The 19,130-nt window shown below is 40.8% G+C and overlaps 1 protein-coding gene across 2 annotated transcripts in view; it reads right to left on the bottom strand.

Annotated features, from left to right (window-relative positions):
- Positions 1-19,130, bottom strand: part of lrp5 (low density lipoprotein receptor-related protein 5) — a 181,108-nt gene that overhangs the window by 104,658 nt on the left and 57,320 nt on the right. For both annotated transcript variants that reach the window (XM_048606985.1, XM_048606986.1), the window contains exon 4: positions 8,529-8,725. In XM_048606985.1, coding sequence (XP_048462942.1) covers positions 8,529-8,725 — 197 coding nt within the window. The remainder of the gene's footprint in view (positions 1-8,528; positions 8,726-19,130) is intronic.

Here is a 19,130-nt window from a genome sequence, read left to right as displayed (position 1 = left end):
CCAGCCCCTTGGTGGTTGCTACAAGGTTAATTTAAAAAGCATTCCTTCTCTTGTGGATACCTTTCTTCCAGTTCCAAATGAATTTATGTTTTAAAAGGAGCCAATTTAACCAAGTTTTTCAAATTACCAAAAAAGAGTGAGTAATTTTTCCTTTATTCATTAACGTATAGGGGTATTGCTGGCTGGGCCAGCACTTATTGTCCATCCCTAGTTAACCATGAGAAGGTGGTAGTGAGCTGCCTCTTGAGCCTCTCTAGTCGCATTGTGAGAGTTCCTATATTTTTGTCCCAGGAACAGTGAAAACACTTACATATTCCCAAGGCAGGATAGTGAGTGGCTTGGAGAGGCACATTCAGGTGGTTTCATTCTGATATATCTGCTGCTCTTGTCCTTCTAGATTGTAGTGGTTGTGGGTTTGGAAAGTGCTGTCTGAGAAGCATTTATGAGTTGTTGTACTGCATCTTGTAGTTGGTACACATTGCTGTTGCTCAGTATTGGTGGTGGAGGGAGTGAATGTTTGTGAATGTGGCACCAGTCAAGTGTGCTGCATCATCCTAGATGGTCAAGCTTCATAAGTGTTGTTGGAGCTGCAGTCATCCAAGCAAGTGGGGAGTACTTCATCAGACTACTGGCTTGTACTATGTAGATGATGGGGGTCAGGAGGTAAGTTACACTCTGCAGGATTCCTAGCTCATGACCTGCTCTGGTAGCCACATTACCAACATGGCTAGTTCAGTTCAGCTTCAGAGTATAGGACAGTGCTAGCCATTGAGTGGCCAGCAGCTCTCAGCAAGCAGAACTTCTGCATCTAAAGTCCTTGATTGTGGAAGACGGTCCATCACTGGCCTATTAAGTGTCTGAGGGCATAAGATGTAGCAAGCTTTCGTGGAAAATGGCAACATAGGGTCTTATAGGTTCTCCGTCCAAGGGTCAAGACCCCCATTGACTTCACAAGATTCTGATCTTTCATTCAATTTCTCTCTCTGGACCTGCTGTGTATTTGCAGCATCACACATTTTAATTTTAAATTTCCAGCATCTACAGTATTTACTGTTGTCTCTGAAATACCAGGTTATTGCTGATTGGATGTGTTTGGGAGTGCAAATATATAGCTGAATTTCCTGTACTACAGTCATGACTAACATCATAAAATAACTTAATGCTTCCAAAGTACTTCAGGATGATCTTAGGTTATCAATGCTGTCACATGGAAATGCAAATTCTTTTTCAAGTAAGCATAAGCTAATTCTAAACGGGGCAATATTGAGTGAAATGCTAATTTAGAATTTATAAATTAACTAAATGCACTTAATATCGCACGAAGCTTTGCAAAACACTTGCTGAATGATTATCCAACATTTGCTGCTTAAGTTTAGCTGATTTATTTTAACAACTGGAATGTAGCAAGCTCTATTGCAGTTATTTTGGTTTAGAGGTTCTGGAGGAGAAAAATGATTGTGGAAGAGGAAATTAGCAATGTTATTCCAGGAAAATGAAAAGGTATTTAAGCTGGTGCCAATGGGTCTTGTTACGTTATATATTTTCATTGCTACTGAAGTATAAACTGCTAGCTAGAGAAGGCATTCTGTAAGCTGAAAGGAATGCCGGGAACGTAACCAATACAAAGTATGCTCTTGAAATGCAGGACCGGTGGTAACTCATGTGTCTAACAGGACATTCTGATTATCTGTATTTGTTTCTCTGTAGATTTTCAAGATTGTTGTCCTTGTTTCTTCTTCACACTTCTTCAGGTTTACACACATGATCTCTGAGGGCCACACCAGCACATTCATGGCAATTTGATTAGTGATTTTGAACCCTATTGCTCTGAGTCATTTTTAAATCAATAAGCTCGTCTGTAGGAACCATAAGGCCTTGATGAATGATCTGACAGCAATCCTACCATGCTGATAATTACTCTAGTCAAATGGGCCATCTGTGTTTTTCCAGGAGGTGAACTCCTATTCTTGTCATAAAAACTAAAATTACTGGGTAGCAACATTAAAAGAAAATAAACAGGGTTTTTTTCTCACACTTACATCATATTCAATTTTTTTTGCTTGAGTCACTGGCAATAAAAGGTACAAAGAAAACAATTTATACCCACTGGCACTTACCTTTGAAAATACCACAAACAAACAAGTATGGAACTTGCAAATTTGTGCCACCATGAGCGTTACCTTACATTACTTTACTTCAGTGTTGCAACAATGAATGTTGCACTTCCCGAACCTAGTTAAAGAAACAATGCTAGCTGTTCTCCAGAACAGACTTCAGATTCTGAAAGCTACCATTTTGTAAAGTGACATACGCACCTAGACTTTCTGATTACCAGTCACTTCTGCAGCACAGATAGGAGTTGAGCATGGGGACCCTGCAGAATCCTTGATGTAGCAGACACCAAGGGAACTTCCTGGAAAATTGAAGATTCCACCGGGGTGCTTCCTGTGCTGGGAACCATCTGAACATTTTCATTTAAATCAGAGAACTTGGAAGGTTCTGCTGCAGTTAAGTTATTGTTTACTCAGCAAAGATTAGACTATTAAATACCTCGTCAAACTCAATTACAGATATTCAACTGACCCCAAATTACTAAAAGCAACCCACCCACTACTTTCCTCAGACCCTGATCTGACACACATTCTATGCCCAGACACAAAATTCTCCATCCACCACCAGACCTCACACCCAACAGAACCATCAACCTGGAACCCTATTCACTACCCTCCCCGGCACCCTGCGCCCTACTCCCCTACCCAACCAACACTCTCACCTCACACCTGTGTCATGTGCTTACTTTTCACAGGAACTGGTAAAATGGCTGTGACATTGGACCTTTAACCCCCACAATATGGTGAGTGACTACTGTGAGAAAGGAAGCATGGTTTGTATTCCCTTGACTATCCTGCACTATGAAGGATCTGTCAGGCTTAAAATACAGTTCTGCACTTCTGAAAGAGCCCTAATCAGAATCTCCTGTCAAAAATGCAGAGTTCTCTCAATGTTTAACACAGAAAGGAACAGAGTGGCAAAATCACTGTAATCACCATTCCTCTATAAATCTGGGCCAAGATACCCAGATTCAGCAGCTGTTTATTTCCAAATCAGAAACAATGCACCCTTTCGTTAGGTACAATTACTGTTCTTCAGGTTTTTTTTTTAAAATGGTCCATATCACTTCCCTTGTGATTGGAAAAAGCAGAAAGGAAAGAAAGGCAACTTATTGCCCCGGAATCAATTAAGATAGTTAATATTTGACCTTCCTCTCAAGCGTACTGTCCAAACAGTTCAATACTTTTATGGGGTGGGAGCATCGTTTTGGGTACAGTACACTTTTTTTATCTTTTGCACATTGTTGCAAATTAAGCATATTTTAAGGCCTGTTCTGCTCTCAACCAATATTTAGCATATTTTTTTGTTCATAAATCTCATTCCCTTCTATCTTATTTGCCTTCATTTTGTTGAAAAATCTAGAGATTCTACAGTTTCTCTGAAATCTATTTCGCTGATGGTCCCTACGCATCAAGAAAAAATACACATCAGATGGAGATGGAAAGATAATAAAATAACCAATGTCAGCTAGATCCTGTAGCCGTGATTCCCAAACCCAACCACAACACATTTAACTCAGGAAACAAGCACTGTGACTGAGCAGAGACACAGCAAGTGCAGATGTTCCGCACAAAGCTGCTATAAGAATCCACACTGAGTCCGTATATTTCCGAGTCATGACATGTTGACATTTAACCCCATTAGCATCAGGCTTTTTGGTACCTAATGGAACTTAACATTTTGGAGTCAACGTTTCTCAGAGCACCAGGAAGACATCTTACAAAGAAAGTAATGTTACAACACAATTAATAGTCTCAGGATTGATGCCATTACTATGCCTATGTCTCAGGAAAAAAGCTGCTAGAAATGGTACTCCTTTTGTGACTGTTTCAACCATAACAGAAATACTCCTCTATATCATGTCTATATTGTGATCCAGTAATGTGTTAAGGTCGGTAATATTGTGCAGCAACATTCAGACTGCAGGAAGAATTGCAAAAAAAACAACTGTGCTGACAAGATTTTTTCAAAGTCATATTCAGAAGCAAGTGGTAGGACTTGAAGTTTTGGATCAGGATCCCAATCTATGTCAGGAGCTGTCACCTGGTAGTGATGTCATTTGCCAAATGGCCACTAATTGGCCAGACGTGAAAATCACTGTCCAATTAAGGATATCAGTCAGGCTGGAGAGATAATAGAAGCAACTTTCAAAATTTCAGAAAGAACAAATGGCCACAATTGCTGGACTATGATTACAGAAAGCTTGAAATGCTGCTTGCTGAAAGAGTGACATCACAGAAAAACCGTAACTTCATTAGCTGTTAATGGCTGCTCATTGATATTCTATTACATATCACTTTCAGATGAAAGTAAATAGGAGAAATATTTACAGGTTACAAACTAAAAGACCAGTGGAAACTTTTAGAACAAATTAAGCACTAAATAAATAGAGATGCAGGGCTAGGTGATGTGTTGTACTTGCATGATGTGGGAGCTGGTAGACCCCACTGTGTTTCATAGTGACCATATCTGTAGCAAGTGTTAGTTGCTTGAGGAACTCCAGCTCAAAGTTGATGAGCTGGAATCTGAGCTTTAAATATTGCAGCACATCAAGGAGGGGGAAGAGGTTTCTGGACAAATTGTTTCAGGAGACAAGACACACCCTTTAGATTAACTATCTAGAATTCAGTCAGTGGTCAGGGACAGGAGGGTGTCACTATGAGTGAGACAGGTGAAGGGATCCAGCAAGTAATACTAAGCATGTCTAATAGGTTTGTGATTCTTGCTCCTTGTGTGGATGAGTGAGGCTGTAGGGAGGATGAGCAAACTAACCGTAGCACCTTGGTACAGGTAGCCATTCATGAGGGGGTAGAAAAGAGAAATGTATCTGCAATCGGATATAGCATATTCAGGGGAACAGATACTGTTCCCTGTAGCCTTTGATACTCTCAATCCTGGCTGTGTTACCTGCCTAGTGTACAGGTTCAGGATATCTCATCTAGGCTGCAGAGGAACGTCTAGGTTGCAGAGGAACTTGGAGTAGGAGAAGAAAGATCCAGTTGTCATGACAAGTAGAGCATATGAGTTTCAGCTATTCTGATGGAAGTGGACACCCTCACAAGTCCAACTGAGTTTGGGGAATATCACTTGTGTGAAGGCAATTGTAAAGCCACACTCAAGACATATCCTGAACAGAGGGACTCTAGGTCAGCCCACAGCAAAACCCCAAAACAAAGCCAAGCCTCAGTCAAATGGTTAAAATTTTCTTCAGGATCCAGGCTCGCAAGCCACTGTAGTCGTTGCCAGTATGCAGACTCGAAGATATTTCCACTAATGGGAGAAATGAGGACCCTAGGCCACAGCCTTAGAGTGAAGGGACAGCATTTAGAACGCAGATGAGGAGGAATTTCTTCAGCTCGAATATGATGAAGCTGTGGAAGTCATTGCTGCAGAGGGCTGTGAAGTCCAAGTCATTGAGTGTATTCAAGACAGATATAGATAGGATTACTATGGGATAAATAGTTACAGGGAGAAGACAAGTGAATGGAGTTGAGAAACTAATCAGGGGACAATAAGGACTGTAGCTGCTGGAAGACAGAGTCGATAGGTGTGAGGCTGGAAAAGCACAGCAGTTCAGACAGCTCAGAGGAGCAGGAAAGTCAACATTTCAGGCTGAAACTCTTCGTCAGGACCTGCTGTGCTTTTCCAGCCTCACACCTATAGACACCGAGAAACTGATCAGCCATGATCAAATGAAGGAGCAAATTTGATCTCCAAATGGCCTAATTCTGTTACTATACCTTATGGTCTTGGAGGGTTGGCTATCAGTGTTTGCCAGGGGAAGGATGCCTGCATGCAGCTAGACTGTTTTTGATGCCAGAACGACACACAGACTGACCCTCTGATTACTGGCCTCTTGTTCTTCTTAACTGATGTGCTTTTAATAGAATCAGTGTTAATGTTCAGTTTTGTGGAGTTGCATTGATGTTGCTTCACTTTGGGTGTTAACTTAAAGGTGTGGAGTCCGTGCTCCGGACACTCTCTCACTCACTGATCCTGTCACTGGGCACGTGACCAACATCTGCCTCCCCAGCTTGCAGTTTACACCTGTGGCCTCAAAAGTCCAAGTTGCTCTCACCTCACAGGATGCTTCCTGCTTGACTCTACTTACCTTCAGAACCTCTCTCATTGTGACTGTTTGGGAGCATGAAACAGAAAGGTCAATCAAAAACGTTACGAGGTGGAAGAGACAGCCAGCAAGAAGGTCAGGAAGCACAACTGACAACAGGGTAAGTAGAAAGAGTTAGCATATTTCTTTTATATTTTAAAATTTACTAATTTTTAAATATACCAATAGCGATCATTTTAAACTTACAACAATAGGCTGGAATTTTCCAAGCCCTCAAGCGGCCTGGGCAATGGCAAGAAATGTGAGAAAATATGGTAAGATCTAAAACATATCTGAATCTCAACATCAATAATGAAGTTCCAGTTTTCCCCTTAAGGTTTCAATGAAGAGTTCTGAATATCATTAATAAGTGGTGACACATATTTGTATCTCATTAGTAGTCAATCCTGTCTCATTTATATGCAGCTCGCGATTCTTTCATCATCCGCTGAGAAATTAGAGAGACATTTCCTGAGCAGTTACCCGGAGGATGCAGCTCACCATTTGCTTCACTGACACATCTTCAAGTAATCAATAGACAGTGTCCTCTTCCAGGATTCATCCATCAAATCTCATTTCAGAAAATCATTAGCTTCATCATTTTATCAGGGCTAATTTCAGACCAATTCAGAATTTATTTCAGCCCTTCAGGTCTTCATTTTGGAGCTCACAGATACCTTTGACTTGTATGCTTCTGCCAGGTCGCTTTGTTCACAGGGATAAACAGTCATCTCATGCACCTGGACAAACATCTTGTGCCTTTTGGCTTAATTTGTCACGCTCACTCACGTCATGCCTACTTGGAGGCTCACAATCTTGGCGGATTGCATAGATTTTTAACCAGATGACAAGAACAGTTAGTTGTTGCAGAGAATGCGGGGGCTGAGAGCGATTAAGTGAAGATGCTATGCAGAGTAGTAAAACTGGTGACACATAAGTATGGATGAGGTTTGTGTGCAGTAGAAGAGTAGACTGAGTATGAAGTAGCAGAGAGAAGATGGAGGGACTTACCCCTGCAGAGCTCAGAAGATCACTGAACTGTTTCTGACACTGCAGTGTATTCCATCTGACCCTGGAAACGGCACTGACCTACAGCACTATCTCTGTCTGCTTCAGGCAGCCTCTGGTGGTCCAGTAGGTAAAGTCAGAAGTCATATGACACTAGTTTCTACTTCAACAGATTTATTTGAAATCATAAGCTTTCAGAGCGCTGCTCCTTTGTCACTTCATCTGACAAAAGAACAGCACTCTGAAAGCTTGTGATTTCAAATAAACCTGTTAGACTATAATAGATAACAAGGTGTGGAGCTGGATGAACACAGCAGGCCAAGCAGCATCATAGGAGCAGGAAGGCTGACGTTTCGGGCCTAGACCCTTCATCAGAAAATGTTAGACTGTTAGACTATAACCTGGTGTCATGTGACTTCTGACCTTGTCCACCCCAGGTCAACACCAGCACCTCCACATCAAGGTCTATTAGGTAGAGGATGGTGCTCCTCTTGGTCACCTTGTCCATTTTCCCATTCCGAGACATTTCAGTTTCCCAAGGTGACAATTCCTGGCTTGCAGCATCTGAAATGGAGTGCAGTTGGGTATTAAATATGGCACCAGTGGTTTTTATGGGAGAAGGTCGCAGAATTTTGTCTTTCCTGCCAGAACTGCATGAGAAATACCAAAGAGGCTGGTTGCATAATTCGTGAGGTGAAAAGCAAAAGACAATTTGAGAAAAATCACCGGAAACCATGACAGGCCACCTGCCAGGAAAGTCCCGAAAGTTACACAGCCAAAAAATTGAAAAATACAGCCCACAATGGTTTATAATTTTCTTTTCTGACAGTTACAGAACCTGACAACAGCTTTAACGCTGGGTGTAATGGGAAAATCTGATTTGCTTAATGTTATTTCATTTGAAGCTGCCCTTTTCTGGAACTCAGTATTAAGTAAAGAATTACTGTAATCCAATCACAGGATAAAAGTTAGATATGAAGATATTTACATTCGACAAATATACCATTACACAACAACTAAAATTATAATTTGGATAGCCATAGGCGAACCCACTTAAGACATTTTCTCTAATTTGTTTGGAGCACGGTTTCATTAATATGCATGTGATTGTATTAAGATATCGAAACTCTAGATTCAATTTTCTTAAAAGATTGTAAGGGTAAGTGCCGTGCGTAAGAAATGGATAAATTTGGTAATAAACTGTTTTCCTTGTTAGATCTTATGCATTGAACTTCATCAAAACATTATTAAAAAAGGTTGATACTGATATTTTACTTTTAACTTCCATCCCCAGACTTACTGTGTGGTTGTCTCTCTTGACTGTAGACCTGGATATCCATGGGAGAGTAAATACTGACAAGTATCTCCCGTTTGTTTGCCCCAGTCCTCTTGTTGCAAGCGTGGATTGAGCGGGTTTGCCAATCTGTCCAGTATAAGGTTTCACCAAACAATGTCAGGGCAAATGGATGAGTCAGAGTACCTTGCACAACCTCTTGTCTGTTAAAAGGACAAACAAGAAAACAAATCCATTAAAGTAAAAAAGGGCATTGAGATCATATGCAATGCTTCTTGCTCAACCAGAAAAATAAGCTGCATTTCAACATCAGCTGACACATAGAAGAACACTTCAGAGCATTTTACAAAGGATTCAGGACAACCAAGCTAGATGAGGGGGATAAAGGAAATCAGGAAGGCAGGAGTAAAGACATATATCATGAAGGGATACAGCAAGTAATTTTCATTTTAAGAGCATGCCAAAGAACAGTTTGAGGTGTAGTGGAAGGCTTCAGGAATGGAATGTATTAAAGAAACAGGGATGCAGGTTCGAACTGGTAGCTTGAGAAAGGGAAGCGAGACCATGAAGGGATTTTTTTTATGTTCATTTGTGGGATGTGGGAATCACTGGTTGGCTGGAATTTATTGCCCATCCCTAGTCGCCCTTGAGAAGGTGGTATGAGCTGTCTTCTTGTGCCACTGCAGTCCATGTGGTTTAGGTTCACCCACAATGCCCTTAGGGAGGGAATTCCAGGATTTTGATCCAGTGACAGTGATGGAACAGCAATATATTTCCAAATCAGGATGGCGAGTGCTTTGGAGGGGAACTTGCAGGTGATGATGTTCCCATGTAGCTGCTGCCCTTGTCCTTCTAGATGGAAGTGTTTGTGAGCTTGGAAGGTGCTATCTGAGGAGTATTGGTGAACTTATGCAATACATCTTGTAGATAGTATACATTGCTGCTACAGAGCGTCGGTGGTGGAGGGAGTGGACATGGTACCAATCAAGCGGGCCGCTTTGTCCTGAATGGCGTCAAGCTGCTCGAGTGTTGTTGAATCTGTACCCATCCAGGATGTGGGGAGTATTCCATCACACCCCGGACTTCTGCCTTGTAGATGATGAACAGGCAATGGGGAGTCAGAAGATGAGTTAATCACTGCAGTATTCCTATCCTCTGACCTGCCGTTGTAGCCACTGTATTTATGTGGCATGCCTAGTTGAGTTTCTGGCCAATAATAACCTCCATAGAACATAGAACATAGAACATTACAGCGCAGTACAGGCCCTTCAGCCCTCGATGTTGCGCCGACCTGTGAAACCAATCTGAAGCCCATCTAACCTAAACTATTCCATTATCATCCATATGTTTATCCAATGACCATTTAAATGCCCTTAAAGTGGGCGAGTCTACTATTTTTGCAGGCAGGGCATTCCACGCCCTTACTACTCTCTGAGTAAAGAACCTACCTCTGACATCTGTCCTATATCTATCACCCCTCAATTTAAAGCTATGTCCCCTCGTGCGAGCCATCACCATCCGAGGAAAAAGGCTCCCACTGTCCACCCTATCTAATCCTCTGATCATCTTGTATGTCTCTATCAAGTCACCTCTTAACCTTCTTCTCTCTAACGAAAACAGCCTCAAAACCCTCAGCCTTTCCTCATAAGACCTTCCCTCCATACCAGGCAACATCCTGGTAAATCTCCTCTGCACCCTTTCCAATGCTTCCACATCCTTCCTATAATGCGGTGACCAGAACTGTACGCAATACTCCAAGTGCGGCCGCACCAGAGTTTTGTACAGCTGCAACATGACCTCATGGCTCCGAAACTCAATCCCTCTACCAATAAAACCTAACATACTGTACGCCTTCTTAACAACGCTATCAACCTGGGTGGCAACTTGCAGTGATCTATGCACGTGGACACCGAGATCTTTCTGCTCATCCACACTACCAAGAATCTTACCATTAGCCCAGTACTCTGTATTCCTGTTACTCCTTCCAAAGTGAATCACCTCACACTTTTCCGCATTAAACTCCATTTGCCACCTCTCAGCCCAGCTCTGCAGCTTATCTATGTCCCTCTGTAACCTACAACATCCTTCTGCACTATCCACAACTCCACCGACTTTGGTGTCATCCGCAAATTTACTAATCCATCCTTCTACGCCCTCATCCAGGTCATTTATAAAAATGACAAACAGCAGTGGCCCCAAAACAGATCCTTGAGGTACACCACTAGTAACTGAACTCCAGGATGAACATTTCCCATCAACCACCACCCTCTGTCTTCTTACAGCTAGCCAATTTCTGATCCAAACCACTAAATCACCCTCAATCCCATGCCTCCGTATTTTCTGCAATAGATGTTGATAACAGGAGATTCAGTGATGGTAACACCATTGAATGTCAATTGTAGTTAGATTGTCTCTTGTTGGCGGTGGTCATTACCTGACATTTGTATCGTATGAATATTATTTGCCACTTGTCAGCCCAAGCCCAGATATTGTCGAGATCTTGTATTTGAACATAGAGTCATACAGCGCTGAAACTAACTCTTTGGCCCAATTCGTCCACACCAACCAGATATCCCAATCTGACCTTGTCCCATTTACCAGCATTTGGCTCATATCCCTCCAAACTCTTCCTATTCATATATCCATCCAGATGTCTTTTAAATGTTCTAATTGTACCCACCTCCACCACTTCCTTTGGCAGCTTATTGCATACATGCACTACCTTCTGCATGAAACGGTTACCCCTCTGGTCCTTTTTAAATCTTTCCCCTCTCACCCTTAACCTATGCCCTCTAGTTTTGGTCTCCCCTAACGTGGGAAAAAGACCTTGCCAATTCACCTTTTCCATGTCTCTAAGATCACCTCTCAGCCAGGGACTGCTTCAATATCTGAGGAGTTGCGAATGATGCTCAATATTGTGGAGTCATCGGCAAACATCCACACTTCTTTTTGAGGGGAGAGGGGAGTCATTGATGAAGCAGCTGAAGATGGTTGGGCATAGGACACCACCCTGAAGAACTCCTGCAGAGAGGTCCTGCAGCTGAGGTGACTGACCTGCAACAACCACAACTATCTTCCTACAAGACAGATATGACTCCAACCAGTGGAGTGTTTTCGCCCCGATCAACTATAAGATAGAGGATCAGAATTAGGCTGTTCCAGCCATAAAGTCTGCTCTGCCATTTGATCACAGCTGTTGTGTTTCTCAAACCTATTCTCCTGCCTTTTGCCCATAACCCTTGATCCTTTTACTAATCAAGAACCTAACTATCTCTGTCTTCAATACATTCACTGAATTTCTCTCCACAGCACTCCACGGCACAGAGTTCCACAGATTTGTCACAGTCTGGGTGAAGGAGGTGACCTTTGCAATTCCACCTCCTCTTGTACCCACCTGCTGCCAAGGCTCTTGCTCCACCATTCTTAAAACTGTCTGCAGTATCTTCCCTCACTCGCTGTCACTCAGCTCAATCTCTGACACCATTAGCACCGCATGCCTTCTCTGTCTGCCTAGTTACTTGCTTAGGACAACACCCACCTATACAGAAAGTAACAGGCTTGTGGCTCAATCTCACCTCCCTTAATACCTATTGCACTCTCATAAAATTGGTACCAAGAACACAACCCATCCATCCTGCAGGCATTTTACCTTTGCCTGCCCAATGGCTCATTTAGTACTCTCAAGGGACCAATTAATGGCCAATTAGGAACCTCCACCGCCTGCCATTGGGATTATGCCCAACATGCCAAGTAACACTAGTTCCAAGCATGCAGGTCTCTCGGTAAAACCTAATAGGCCTCTGGCTAGGCACTGTGTTAATTTCTGAGCAATTCATCTCTTTTAAGAAGTTATCATCTCTGTAAGTCTGTAACATACTGAAGACTGGCATTTTACACATTGGATTTTACTTCCATCTCATGTTTTCTACAAACATCAGCCATGAATTCTCAAACATTTTTACATTTTCCATGTAAGGTGTCCCAGTGATTTTATTAGTATTGCCAATTCAGGGACAATTTTTCCACTGTAGCACCCATAATTCATACAGACCAACTGGGAGCAGGCTGTGTGTTTGTGTGTGTGTGTGGAGGACAGAGGGAGAAAGAGCGAGACAGTGAGACAGAGGGAGGGAGAGAGAGAGAGAGGCAGAGGAATGAAGAAATGAAATGAAAACACTTCTACTATTATAGTGCCCTTCATGATCATTGGATCTCCAAAGTACATTACAGCCAATGAGGTACAGCAGGCTTTGTTTTAACCGGCACCTGATCAACCAGGACTCTTGATAAACTGGCAAAAATTATACACCTCAAATACTGCGATCTACTGCAACGTCCAAGTGTTTATGCTGTAAATAAAGTGTAACAGTGATGTGCGTACCGCCTGCATTATGTCTCTTTTACCAACGGTGTATTTTTACACTGATTTTAAGAAGTCTGTTGATATTTTTACATAGATTTTATGAGGAATGTGATGTCTCAAAGCTTCGCTTGGTCAGGGTTTACTGGGGTCACGTGTACCTCTTGATTATCTGGAATAGCTGAAATGTAGCAAGTGTGGCAGCCAATTTGCTCACAGCAACCCCTCCATGTTTTGGAGCATGGTAATGACCAGATAATCTGCTTTTGCACGGTTAATTGATAATAATTATCAGCCAAGATAAGCCCCTGTTCTTCTTCAAAATACACCAAAAGATTTTTTTTAAGTTCCTTTGAGACACAAACAAGTTCTTGGTTTAACATCTCATCCAAAATACAGTTATCTCTAATAGTGTCGCAATTCTGCATTGGGTGCTAATCTTAATTTTTGCATTCCACTTCTCGAGTTGAACTTGAACCCATAGCCTTGTGAGATAGAGGTTGGAGTTCCAGCAACTCAGCCATTATTGACATGATCAGCATAAAAAAGAGCAAACCAACCTGGTGTACAGAAACATAGAACAATCAGCTGCCTTTCTCCCTACACCTTAATAAGCAGTGATAATATACAGTGTAAGAAGAAACACTGGAGTAAGAGCAACTTCATTTCGAAAAACAAGACAAACTTTGAAAAATTCAAGTCAAACAACTTTGGACCTTATTCTTCCATTTACAAATGAGTTAAAGAGTTTGCAACACCCTTTGAGTTGTAAGGACTTGTATAAAAGGCTTGATGTTTGATTTCATGGCAGGCAACATTGTTTGAACCTCTAAAATCTGATTTAACCCTTTCCTTCCACATGACCCAAACTCCAGGTTGTTTCATACATTAACTATACCTTGGCAGAAACTGAAAACCTCAAATTTCCGCTACACAGCGCTTGCTCCTGGCATCACAATTGCCAGGTTGTAAGAGCATCATCTTGATGTACAGCAATTAAGATTTGGCAGTCTGTCAGAGAACAAAACATTTTGTACAGGCATGACTTATGCTTCTGTTGAAAATTTGAAGTCAAGCTATTTAATGATAGATATCTCATGGAATAGAACATAAGCAAATAATGATCAAAATTAAAATAAATTCAGAGTTGATCTAGGACTCTATTTATCATTATCCTATCTTTAACAGAAAACTATTTTTCATTTAGATTGCACCTGCCACACCCTAAGAACATTTCCAAAATGCTTCACAGCCAATGAATTAGTTTTCAACCGAGTTACTGTTGCCTTGCAGGGAAATACAGTAAGCAATTTTTGCACAGTAAGCACTCATAAACGACAATATAAAATGACTGAATAATTGTTTTGATTGTTGGTTGAAGGAAACATGTTGGTCAGAACTGTGGGAGAGTTCTCCCGCTCTTCTTTGTATAGTGTCATGGGACCACTTATATCCAGTGAGTGGACAGAATATCTGGAAGCTGACCCATGATAAAGTGCTCAAATCCTGGACAGGGATGGAACGTGTGATCTTCCAAAGGAGAAATGCCATCAATGAGGCTAAGTCTTAATAGATTTTTTAACAGCATTATCACATCCATCCTCTAGTACAAAGTTTAACACGCATTCTTTCAAAATTGGCAGGGAAAAATACAATGTTGCAATCTTTGAAAAATATCCAGTAAGACATCATCTGTGTTTTATTGTTTTGATGGCACTTTGTCAAATATTGTGCTTGTGAGGTGCATTCAAGAAGGTTCCATGAAATCTCTTTTGAAGGCTTTTATGCAGGCCAACACAAAGCTCACTGCAGCTGCAGAAATTAAATAATTGCTGCCCAAATTATCTACTCTAAAAATAGAAAGGTGAAATTTTAATCCACAGTTTGGAAGCACTAACTTGTCTTAGAAATTGTAGAGCAAGCTTACTGTATATAAAATATACATACAGACACAGATAATAATCACAGAACATTCTGCACCCTTAAATAAAGCCTCAACCTTGCTAGCCATAAGAGAGTTCAATACCAAACAAAATTAAGTCATGCACGCTATATTCAAACTTCTGCCAAGTTTTCTTTAGAGAGGAAGGTTCTACATTTTTCCTCCACCATAATGATATACTCAAAAGAGCATACAAATTCTGTAAAAAAAAATTGCAAAAATGGTTGCCAAAATTTTCCATTTCAAATTCAAAAAACTATTTATTTACGCATCAATGGCTTTTAAAAAAGTACTCAGATTTCTATTGTTGAGAGAGGAACATCATTACCTACTTTCTTTCATCATAAAAACTGTCCCAACCTATCTTAAAGTCATTGACATTAGTATGTTGCCCAAATGACCATTCCAAAATCTGAGCAAAATAGTGAGAGTCATCTGACAAATAGATATCCAAGTCAAATCCTGTTCACGCCTAACACCTGGTCATGCAACCAGTTATAGGAATTTCCAGATTACAGAAATGGTGAAGTTAATATTAGCATTCCTACATCCTCCTCTGCTCAAATGTTTCAGGGTTTAAAATATTGAAATATCAGGAGCATATGGCAAGGTGCTTGTAGCAAGATTCGGATGACAATACTACTTAGTGATTCCATGAAACTTCCTTTGAAATGTACTCCCACCTCAGCAGTCACTAGAAACCCGAATGTCCTTATTTACTGCCTTTCTTCACCATAAATAGACAAAGACAGAATGACAAAGGGACAATGAAAGCTAAGGTCATGCAATGCTTAAATCTATTTTTAGCACAGCTTCTAGTATTTGGGATTTTCTGACTGCTCATCTCACTTAAAGGCAACAATGAAAATACATATATTATTGTTAAAGACAGGACGATGCATCACAGGTCACAACGTGATTTTCCATTTACAATTCAAGCAATAAAATGGAGAAAAATCCAGACTTTAACCAAATTACCCACAACATATTTTATGATGGATAGGACATGAAAGATGCAAAATATTGTTTGCAGCTTTGTGGATTTGTATCTTTCAGAAATAAAGATCATCCTAAACACCTGAAGTCCTCTCAATTAATTTAGAAATGCAAGCAATAATAGAACTGAGAGTAGTAAAAGGATCATAGTACTTGAACAGAAGGTTAGTGTAAGTTGTTAACATTCAATGCCTATAAACTAGGTATATAATGATGGTAGAGCAGGGCTTCACTAGTGCCTTATTCCATCAGATCTCAATCTGATCAGACATCCTTATGCCATAGCTCCACATTTACATTCTCTGTAGTTATTGTCAGTGTAATGGTACAGTTAAGCCTTCACTTCACATTTGTCCCATGTACTGTTAACTTCATGAACAAGTTACAGTGTCCATCTCTCCTCCCCACTCCATTCCTCTTTCACCAAAGTCATCAATCTCCAAAGGTGTTCTCGTCTCTCATGGACAATGTGTAGGATGTTTGTGCTCCCTGATCAATGTCTTGGAAGGCAAACACATCATTGAAGGAGGATGGCAGCCTCTCACAATTGCTGTTATTTGGGCTGTGACGCTAGATGTACTTGGATATAAAGGCAGTGAAGACTGATGAAGAAAAAACTGGTTCAAGAGTCAAACGTCCAGATCCTGAACTATCATAAACCCCAAAGAAAAAGATGACAGACATTAAATTCTAAATCTCATCTTCCACTGTGTTGTCTCCTAGGGAAATGTGAAAGCCAATGTTGGTTCTTTTTCTGATAGCAGCTCTGTAGCCAACACTTTTTGTCTGACGCTCCTGCAACATCTTTAGATGTAGTACAACTTTTACACAGTCCTGAGCTGCAGTATGTTCACTTCTTTTTGTTGTGCCATTTCTAATGTGTGACTCCCTCTCTGTGGCTTAATAATAGCTGGGCTTTTGTTTCAGCAATTTTTCTTAGGTAGTTAGATGTCTCCAACTTTAATATTTTCAAACTCCATGTGATGCTAAGCTGTACATTTTTCCAAGGCATGCCTCAGTGGTAAAAGCTCTGTAGTTTTGTAGCAATTGGAACTAGGTTGACCTTGTTGACTACAAGGTCGTTGATGGGTGTTGTTGACCTGGGCCAATCAGGAAAGCCTTGGTTGACCATTACAACCAGGGGATTAGAATCTCCTCAGTCCAAGGGGCTGACTCCAAGCTGGCTGGCCTCAGCCAGTGTACTGTGCATAGGGTAATTTAATGATGGGATACTGGCCTCTGTGCAGTTACTTAAAGTTTGGATCTCTACTTCTTTACTGAATTAAAGCCTAAGCACCTAGTGATGAGATTCATGTGCAGAATCTAGTATACGTGGCTTTTTTTTGGGTGGGAAAGATGGCAAGAGTTGAATGTTCAAGGGTAGGGGATTGTAACCCCAAACACTGGAGGAGTTCAAGGGAAAGTTGTAGCTCTGAACGTGACTGGCACTCCATCCTCTAATATTCACTTTAATATTCACTCTGTCCTCCAATGAAGTACATTGGTGGCAGTGTGTACCATCTACAAATACACTGCAGCAACTACCCATGGGTACCATCAACAACAAAACCCATGGACAAGGACTAATTTTAAAGTCAGTCACCGCAAAGTACAGGCCCCCTCTGATGGCAGTATCTACCGCTCAATTGTGGAGATTTGCAAGCAGATATCTGAATCCGGGATATCATAGTATCTCAGGGAAATTGCTAAATAACTTTGATAACTATCCAATCAGTTTGGATTTTTAAGAGAACCTGGAATGGTACCACAACAGGCAGGGGTGGGTGATGAGGTTGGCTGAGATTCTTTCCACTTGGGCTGCAGCCAAGCTGCGTGCAAGACAGTTTTGTTAAGGAAAGCGTGATCCTAGATGGCAGAACAGCAGAAAGCTGAAAAGTGCCTTGCAGTGGTGTGCTACATGGCTTTAGCAAAATTAACTTCAGACCCCTGCATACACAAGAGGTTCTTGACTCTGCCAACTTGTGCCAAAAAACCTCTACATGTCAAGAAAGATTCATCCTCACATGCAGAGAGCATGCATTCCATATCAGTCATTCTACAGGAGTAGATTTCTCAGTTGTCTGATTCATGATTTTTTTTGTATATGAAAGATAATTGATAGAGTAAAAAAATTGTGTGTGTGATATGATCTATAAAGTTCAAATTCAAAACAATTGTTGCTAATGCTTTTTAATGTCTTGATAAATCCCTATAGCTCTTATAGCATATGGCAACAATTTGTGTAAGTGTACCAATATGTTGTTATAACTAATAGTTTTAATTGTAAGGTTTTCATGCTGTTTGCAGTCTGTTGGCTTATGTACTTGCCTGAAGAAAACTATCTTGCCACAATAGGCATTCAAGTTGAGGGCTCACTGAAACTACCTCACGATCTGTTTTACTTAATTTTATTTCCTTTAAAGCTGAAATACAAATCAGAACTGATTTGGAACATTTTATCTCTCACGTGTAGAGATATTCTGTAATGCTAAATAAGCATATGCCACTTGTTTATTCACTACTGAGTCACCTTTTCATTGTAATTTGAAATTACAAGCAAATATTTACACTGAACTTTTAGAAAAATCCAGCAATCAATTTCACAGTCTTCATTTCAAAGCCCCTTCAATGCAACAAAATACAGCCTTTGAAGAGGCTTTCAAAGACACTGGCTGTATAGTAGAGATGATCAAAACCTTGCACCCTGTCTGCACTTTCTACACAACCACAGCATCCCGCAACACGCTTGTTTTTTTGATCTCAGTGGCAGCGATAAAGCATGCTGAACAGAAGGTTTGTCTAAGTCAGCATTTACAAATGCTTGCCAGTCCTGGAAAAAAGAAACTACTTTAGTTCTTGACCGCAAATCAGTGCTTGCATAAAACAAAGCAGACACAGCCTTCCTGCTCACTTCACACTCCAGTAAGAATTAGCCAGGTGACCGCTGCATGAAGCGACTCGATTAAAGGTCTGAAACAATCAAGACAAATATCAATCAACTAAAATATAAACATTGGAATCGATACATTGAATGTACATAATACAAGAGGGCAACCAAATTATTTTAAAGATAATTCATTTGGTGTATGTTCATGATAAATAACAGATTTCAGAACCATTACCACAGATACTTGAAGTAAAATTCTACCAAGACATTGTGATCAATGTAGGGCAATTAACTTAACATGTTATCACAAAGGAAGGATTACCTGAATCATTGTTATCAGTTTGTTTTTGGGAAGGAGTGTAGTGGAAGCGAGCTCATACTTCAACTTCACAAAAAGTCTCCTGCTCGCTGGGCCGTATCATT

This window comes from Rhincodon typus, chromosome 17 (genome assembly GCF_021869965.1).
Source record: "Rhincodon typus isolate 14 chromosome 17, sRhiTyp1.1, whole genome shotgun sequence".
Lineage (NCBI taxonomy): Eukaryota > Metazoa > Chordata > Chondrichthyes > Orectolobiformes > Rhincodontidae > Rhincodon > Rhincodon typus.
The sequence above is the reverse complement of the archived record's forward strand: the minus strand, read 5'-3'. Positions and strand labels throughout refer to the sequence as shown.